Genomic DNA, 9,121 nt, shown 5'->3' with positions numbered 1-9,121 from the left:
ACGAGACGCTGCGTCTCGGTGCCATACTTCCGGCGTCCCTGCCAGCGCTTGCTTCATTCCTAGGAGCTGACGTTGGTCTCACCGCACGTGCTTTTATAGCCTCCTGGTCATTACGTCACCCGCCGTGACGTCTCGCCCAGCTGTTAGTCTGATTACACACGAGATTCAGAGCCCGTCACGCTGAACGGCGTTCCCCTAGCGTTTTCGACGCAGCGTCTCGTTCCCTCGAGGAACTAGGGTTACATACGTAACCCGAGACGTTTTTGCTTTAGGCCTAAATATTTCCCTCATTAAGACTCTTTAAATGGATCAATCTCTTAATCCAGTCAAATCCAGTTGGTTTCAATGAATGATGGATTTTTTTTCATGATTCCCCTTACCAAAAAGTAGTATACTTCAAGTTTATTTTAGTAAGTATACTTAAGTAAAGTTCAAGTATATTTTTAAGTATACTTCATGTAGTAAGTATACAAATATCAGTGTACTAGTGTAAATAATAGCCTACTGTAAATGCTCGACATGCCAATAAAGCTTTGATTATGCTGACTGGAATTTTTGCGGGAATGCAGTTTAAATTTAACATATATTTCATTTTTTTTCGGCTAATTAATAGACCATAATTATAAATACTATAGTGTTTCATTGAGGAATTAATCATTCACGTAGTTTCATTTGTAAATGAAAACACAACATGCTCATTATCACACATGGGCATAAATGCAATCATAAAGTCAAAACTTTATTGGCATAATTGTTTATTTGCAAAATATATGGTAGGCTAGCAAATGCTAGCATAATTATACAAAACGTTAACTAGGTAAAGCGATACACAAATTGAAAGGGGAAATAAGCATATATAACAATAAATATAAAAATATAGCCCTAATAAGTTAATGTAATAATAATAATAATATACAAATATTAAATTAAATGTTTAATGTTAATAAAAATGTTTTATCCATCTCTGATAATCCCGGGTTGCTATGGTCACGCAGGTTTGTTTACGCATTAAACTGGTGGCCATGAGAAAAATATGTCGTTCCCTCAACATAGCATCTCGAGGCCACGACATAAGGATGTGCTGGTTATTATTGTTCTAAAAAAATTTTGTATAAATATTTTACATTTAAATATTTTTTTATGTTTTTAATGTAAATTCTGTATAAATTCTGTAAATACTATGTGATAACTGGAAATGTAGCTTTTAAATGCAAACTTTTTATGAAGTTTATGTACAGTATATGCTGTTGTCTAGTTCATGTTTTTTCTGTCTTTTCTACATTATCACTGGAGATATTCAGTAGTATTAATTCTGTTGCTCAGGTGCTTCCCTTACTTGAAACACGTTGTGTATGTTTACATGCATCTAAACAGCATGTCGTTCCACACTGAATCCTGTTTAATAGACGTACCACAGTTCCTCAGAGAGCTGGAGGTGGAACAGGCTGTTTGGATGTATTCACAAAACAACAGGAAGCACATAAAACAAGACGAAATATAGACGCAAACCGTGTACTGTGGGCTTGTTTGTGATTTGTGAGGCCTGTTGAAGGATGTTTGTCGATGTTTCCTCCGCAGATTCCTTCTATGATGTGGTCACAGTAGGAGCTCCGGCAGCCCATTCGCAAGGCTTCAAGAACGGAGGCTTGCAGAAACTGCTCAGCAAATACGAATCCGAGAAGAAGAGGTCAGTCTCCACATGTTCACACGTGTCTCTTCTGATTACTTTGCTCTGGTGATGGAGAATGATTTTCTGACAGCTGTATATGAAACCATGAAAGCCTCCGTTTGTGCATCAGACACTCACCACCATCCTTCTGTAGAGACATAAAATAGAGAAGTTCGCAAAATATGTCATTTCTGTCATTTGCATGGATACGATTTTATACAAGATTAATCTGTCAACATGACACCACCGAGGAGTTTTTTTCATTTAATGAGATATTATAAATTCATTCAATCCTTGTCATCCATGTCTAAAACAAAAAATTTATTTTGAAGAACATTATTTTGAGACCACAGACTGTCAAGCTACAAAGCGCTATGATATTGATGGCGGCGAGTCTCAATATCGTGCACTGAGGCAAATGAACGTGTAAATTGATTATTTTGCTGGAGAGAAATAAGCCGCGTGAGCTGTAGCATGTTTACATGTATTTCTAGGGAACTGTGTGAAGGTTGCATCATTCGGAAGCTGAACTCTAATCCGCACGCACATTTTTATCTTTCTGAAGTTAATGTTGACTTTTTCTAAGTATAAGTCAAGTATACTTAAATGTCATTTTAAGTATATTTCTGAGAAGTACATAAAGCCAATTTCTGAGAAGTACATAAAAAGTAGACTAAAAGTATACTTTCCTATTTTTAGTTTAAAAGACGTATACTAATAGCACACTTGAATAAACTTATTTTTCGTAAGGGTCCTCAAGCTTTGATTCCATTTGAAAAGCGAGCGCGAACACTGATCTGTGAACCCGACAGAGCTGTGAATTTCTGCCACATCGATGCTGAATGAAGTCTGGATTTACAGTTTATCCGGGATTTCATGTTCATACGCACACTATCGAAGTAGAGAAAACTTACGGCCATATCCTACACAATTACCAACTTTCAGGAAATAGAACCACAATCTAGAGGGGAATGGTATATTTATTTATTTAGAAATATTCTGGTCCTCGAATCTGATTGGCTGGGAGCCTTTTCCAGCAGTGCAATATTCTAGTGAAAATAGCACCTCAACCATTTTACCGTTTGTATCACTCCGCTTGTCATCAACTGTATAAAAACTGAATAATTTACTCACTCTTAAATTGTTGTTTTTATAGCTTGTTGCTATGTTGTTGCTAGGCTGTTGCAGGATAGAAGAAAATGTTTTGGATGTTTGCATGTGCGTGTTACTGTTAACATGTTGCATTGCGGATTCTAAGGGTGGTGTAGGTGGTTGCTAGAGTGTTGCTAGGTGTTTGTTAAAGGGGTGGTTCATTGCGATTTCACTGAACCCCATAAACACAATCAAGCCTAGAAAAAAGCCAGTGAACCACCCCTTTAAGACATTCTGAGTGGTTTTCAGTGTGTTGCTATGCGATCATGCAGTAATGTATTGCTATGTAACCTTTTCTTAACCTTTTCTGAGTGGTTTCTAGGGTGTTACTAGGGCATACTGGGTGTTGCTAGGTGGTTGTAAATGTGTTCTGTGTGGATTCTGAAGTGTTTACTTAAAACATTTTATTTTGTAATTATTATAAAAATACATGAATTTTTATGATTGATGCATATTTAATCTTTTTAGCAACCGTTTTATTTTCTGATTGTTGTTATTTTATAATGATTTATTTTAATTTTAGCAGTTTAATGCCTACAAAAACGGCTGGTAGGGACTACAACAAGTTACTTCCTGGGTTCATGACATCACAAACCCAGATAAACCCCACCCTCAGGAAAAGGCAGCAAAGGGCCATGCTTATTGTTGTTATTTTATAATGATTTATTTTAATTTTACATTTTTATGATTTAATTAATTATTAGCTTTTCATTAAACTCATAAATCCCCTGCAGTTCCTTCACAAACCCCAGTTATGTTTAATGCACTTCCTGTTGTTAATAACAACAAATTGAATATATTTTCTTTCTCTTTGTATTTTTATATCAATATGGTACAAGAATATCCTATTTAAATCAATGTGATGAACAAGTTAGATCAGAAGTAATCTAAAAGTAGTCAGATTACATTACCTAAAATGTGCAATGTAATGATTAAATTACTAACTACAATTTTTGCCATGTAATTTGAAATCAGCTTGTAAGTATTCTATCCAGTACTGTTGGTTGTTAACATGTTGCGATATGGATTCTAAGGTGTGGTTGCTGAGGTGGTTGTTTGGGTGTCCTGGGTGAATACAAATGTGTTCTGGGCGATTTTATGTGTGTGTTGCTGTGCAGTTGCTAGGATGTTCTAGGTGGTTGCTACAGTACATTGCCTTTATCTAGTCTTTTGAGCAGTCTTTTTGACTGCTTTTAGCAGCAGTCTTGCTTAAAATATATCATCATTTGGGCTAAAACCACTTTGCAAGTCTGAATGTGCAATGATTGTACTGTCATGAAGAGTAATAAGTGTTCACTTTCAGCCACAAGTTTAGCTCCAAATTGTTGGTGGAATACACAGCAACAGTGGTCCTGTTGTTTCTCTCTCTAGAGTCCTTAATGACTTTAATAACTTCAGAGTCTCACATTTTCCCAGTTGGATCCTGTTGGCATGACTCTGGAGTCTCTCCTGACGTGTTTGTTGCTCTCAAATGAATTGTGACCGTCTCTTTCTGCCTCAGTCGTCCATCTCGCACTCCTCCTCCTCCATCTTCTGTTCGGTTTGTCCTCACAGAGATGTTTAATTAGAAAGCCTGTGTCTTGACTCTAGCAGCCTGGCAGTCATTGAAGCAGTTCGTCTGTCCTTGCCGTAACACCTAACATTTCAACTACGAGTGTTTTCTATTCTTGGCTCTCTGAAGAAGAAGGAGAAGCATGTCATGTCATCTCATCCCTCTTGTGATTTCCATCAATAAAGAGCTTCACAAGTTTCTCTTATTCAGTTCTATTTTTGTATTTTGTGAATGATCACAGCTGGCTTTTGTGGATGCAGTCGAGTCTTAGGGGGTGATTTTGTCGACGCGAAGCCGGTCGTGTGAATGTGCCCGTTTTATATCATTTGAGATGTTCTTCTCTCAACCCTCTGAGAACAGACTTATTAAAAACCAAGCAAAGTCCAATTATTTTCTTTACAGTGCCTGGGTTACTGAGCCAGACTGACAGAGGAATACTAGTACAAAGAAATTGAACATCTTTTCAAAAAGTTTCCAGCCTCCAGTGCTGGGAAGATTTATCAGCGCCACTGATACGAGGCAAGGACATTTGCTGTTTCTACCGGAGAGAAATCAATTTCTGAAAGAGCTTTCGCGCTGCACATTAATCCAGCCTGATATGGACCTCATTTTGTTTCCTTTTTTACTTGGCTAATGTTTTACTTCATGCTCAGATTTGCCTTTTTTATGCCTCACTAGCTAGCAAGTCCTTCTATAGTTGTTTTTTAAAAAGATAATTCTATTAAATCAGTGCTGTATTAAATTTGCATATAAAGTTAAAGATGCTTGTAAAAGAGGAAGTTTAAAATGGTTATCATTTGCTCTTCCTTATGTCATTCCAAAGCTGTGTAACTTTTTCGTCTGTGGATCACAATTGAAGGTGTTTTGAAGATTGCACTTAGCTGAACTTTCACATGCAATTGCAATAAATGAGGACTGCTTCAAAGGCCACGAAATTACTAAAAAATTCAGTAAAGTATTTATATGACTTGTGCACCATGGTCCAAGTTTACTGAAGTCATAGCTTTTTGTGAGAAACCGCTAAAATCATAATCCAGATCAGTCCAATTCGTGTGTGAATCATTCTGACTGGGTTTTGAACTGAATCATTTGATTTATCGGAAAGATCTGATTCAAAAGAATGAATCGTTCACAATTCAGCTAAGCGGAGCGGTGACAGACAGATAGGTGAATTTCACTTAAATTTGGTTTCTTTCTCACACAAAGTTACTTCAAGAGGTTTGGAATATAGTGTACAAGTCTTGTGAACTACTTTTTAGATACTTTTATGGTGCTTTTAAGTCTATTTTAAGGCTTAAAAGCTCCAGTTCTCATTCATTGTAGTTGCATGGAAAAAAAAGCAACCAAATGCATTCTTAAAAATGTCTCCTTTTGTGTTCCACTAAAGAAAAAGTTTTGGAAAGACACAAATGTGAATAAATGAAGACAAAATTTAGATTTTGAGGTGAACTATACTTCCATTTTTGGTTGTTTTTTTATCTCTTCACACATAAAAGGCGCATTCACACAACATGCGGCAATGAATGAACAGTGCAGCAGAACTTGCGTGTGAATGATTGCAAGTGTAGTTTAACAGACAAGGAGAGATGAGCTCTTGAGCACACACATAATCATTCACGCATCCACCCAGACCTTACTGGAAAGCAACCTTTTAGCAGTTTCTTTGATTAGAAGACAAATAATAGGACAGACACAATTCTTGGCCATTGCTAATGAATCACAGGAAAAAGGGTGCTGGGGAAAAAAGGACATTGAGAGCGAAATGAAAGAGCCATCTGTCTTTTCTTCTGCCTGAAGAGCGAAGCAGGAAAGGCGGCCGGAGAGCGATCGGACCGATCCATCAGGTCAGTGGTGGACGCTCGGCCCGATGTAAAATGCGGCTACAATGGCTGTGTGAGAGCCAATCAATATCCATTTCTCCGGTTCCCTGAGGCCGCCTCCAAGCCCAAGCAGTTATTTCTCTTTAACTTCCACGACAGTCCACGAGCATCTTATTTGTCTTTAATTTGAGCGTGTCAGCATGACTAGAATGTTCTGTCGTTCAGCAGTCGATTTGCTCGCTGCACAAAGATAATCGTATCCTTCCAGATGGCGTGAATGGGTGCATTTGAGTGTGTGTACTTTGACTACATCCCAGCAACGTTCTCAGAACTTTGGCTAGCGTTCTGGCAAGGTTCTCTCAAAGTTATGAACAAACATTGTTCCAGCCTAGATTATAGAATGTTCATTCAACGTTTTCAAATCTTGGTAATGTTCTTAAAATGTTCACAGAAGAACATAATTTATACATTCATGAAACTTTTTTTCATGAATTCATGGAACGTTATTTATATATTCATAGAACATCGATGGAATGTTATTGATATATTCCTGAAACATTGATGGAACGTTATTGAAATATTCCTGGAACATTGATGGAAAGTTATTGATATATTCGTGGAACATCGATGGAACATTATTAATATATTCCTGGAACATCAATGGAACATTATTGATATATTTGTGGAACATCGATAAAACGTTATTGATATATTTGTGCAACATTGATGGAACGTTTTATATATATATATTCGTAGAACATCAACAGAACAATATTGATATATTTGTGGAACATCAATATATTTGTGGAACATTAATGGAACATTTTTGATATACTCGTGGAACATTGATAAAACGTTATTGATATATTTGTGCAACATTGATGTAACGTTATTGATGTATTCCTGGAACATCAATGGAATGTTGTTGATATATTCATGGAACATTGATAAAACGTTATTGATATATTTGTGCAACATTGATGGAAGTTTTATATATATATATATATATATATATATATTCGTAGAACATCAACAGAACAATATTGATATATTCGTGGAACATCAATATATTTGTGGAACATTAATGGAACATTATTGATATATTCGTGGAACATTGATAAAACGTTATTGATATATTTGTGCAACATTGATGTAACATTATTGATGTATTCCTGGAACATCAATAGAACCTTATTGATATATTCCTGGAACATCAATGGAATGTTGTTGATATATCTGTGAAACATTATTGATATATTCCTGGAACATCGATGGAAAATTGTTTATCTAATCATAAAAGATCGGTGGAATGTTATCTATATAATCATTGAACATTGGTTAATCGTTATATATTGGTGGAATATTGGTAATATTATTTATATATTCTTGGAACATTTTTCTGAAACTTTTTATTTGGATGTTCATTTTCTAAAAGTTGCTACTTGTTTCAGAATGTTCAGAGAACATTAAAATGCAACATTCCTGTAATATTTCCAAAATGGTATACTTCCTTAATGTTTGTATAACCAAGAAAAAACGTTTTTAAAACTTTTTTTTTTGTATTTTGAATTTGATTAAATTAATTTTCAGAGAATGCTCAGAAATAACATTTTCTTAACTTAATGGAAACATTAGCAAAAAGTTATTATTTTTGTTTGCTTAGAGGAGTGTTATGAATGTAACGGATAGCTTTCTCCATATTACAAGCTGGGTTCCTGATAAACTGGCACTAAATATCACTAACAAAAGTAGAAGAAGCCACTGAATATAATAATTTTCATATATAATAAATTACTTGCACCTCAGACGAAACACCATAAATGCGGTCATTGCTTTCGGAGGTGGATGCCTGCTGTTTGGGAACGCAGTCAGTTCTAGGAGGCAATTATACAGAAATGCTTTGTTGACAGACTTTGCTCGGGCATTTCAGAATGACCATAACAACATTTCAGATGCTGTGCAATGAGATCAGTCCGCTGGTTAGTCAGGTTATGCCGCCCCATAGTGCAAAGCAAAATTTATCCGATAAATGCATTTCCATCTCCTGTTATACACATTAACCCTTTTTTGCACAAGTCAAAATGCACTTCAAGTGAGCGTAAAAACATTTTAGCGAATTAAGGTATTTTCTTTTTCGAAATTTGGGGTTTCCATCACTCCTTTCTAAAGATACTTCAGAATTCACATAAAACAGGATGATGGAAACGTAGCTACAGACTCCCAGCAGCGGTTTGTAATGGCTGGCCTGGTGTAAACTCTCATCCTGTGGCATACACATCTCTCTCTCTCTGCCTTTCTATTTGTACATTTAATTAGAGATTCACCAGAGACGTGGGCCTGATTGCACTGAAGGGCTTGGCGTTTCCTTTCCTCTCATTAGCATCATTTTTTATTTCCATTGATCATTTGTGAACATCTAGACAGCACATTTACAGATCTTCCTGTGTGTAAGGAGGATGTGGCTAATGGTAGTGCTCCTTTGAAATATTTCCTGCTGTTCTGCGGCCAAACGTCCCCCATGCTGTGTGTGTGATGCTGCGGTGTAGATTATTTTAGGCTAGTTATGCACTCTTTTGAAGAACACACTGTTAATTGCTAATAGACTCAGAAGTAGACAGTATATTTAATTTAATGACAATTCTTTGAAGATACTTTGACTCTCTATAAGCTTGACACAAAAGCAATAAGGTTATCAATACTCTAAAAAAATGTGTGAAATTTAATATATTTGTAATTTACATTTACTAATCAAATTAAACAAAACCATATTTTATTTACATCCATAAGAACAATAAATAAATAAATAAATACTGCTGTTTTTAACAATCAAATCTATTTATATTTTAATATAATATTTATAATTTAATAATAATTTATATAAAAATATGTTATTTATTTTGCAATCATATGATATTATATTTAATTATG

General features: G+C 35.6%; 1 protein-coding gene across 1 annotated transcript in view; it reads left to right on the top strand.

Annotated features, from left to right (window-relative positions):
* The window catches only part of LOC107730018 (type II inositol 3,4-bisphosphate 4-phosphatase-like), a 133,333-nt gene that overhangs the window by 79,711 nt on the left and 44,501 nt on the right, over positions 1-9,121 (top strand). The window contains exon 8 of the mRNA XM_016540769.1: positions 1,579-1,687. Coding sequence (XP_016396255.1) covers positions 1,579-1,687 — 109 coding nt within the window. The remainder of the gene's footprint in view (positions 1-1,578; positions 1,688-9,121) is intronic.

The sequence above is a fragment of the Sinocyclocheilus rhinocerous genome, unplaced genomic scaffold (genome assembly GCF_001515625.1).
Source record: "Sinocyclocheilus rhinocerous isolate Xijiao unplaced genomic scaffold, SAMN03320098_v1.1 scaffold313, whole genome shotgun sequence".
NCBI classification, from domain to species: domain Eukaryota; kingdom Metazoa; phylum Chordata; class Actinopteri; order Cypriniformes; family Cyprinidae; genus Sinocyclocheilus; species Sinocyclocheilus rhinocerous.
Note: the sequence above shows the minus strand (reverse complement) of the source record. Positions and strands in the feature narration are given on the sequence as shown.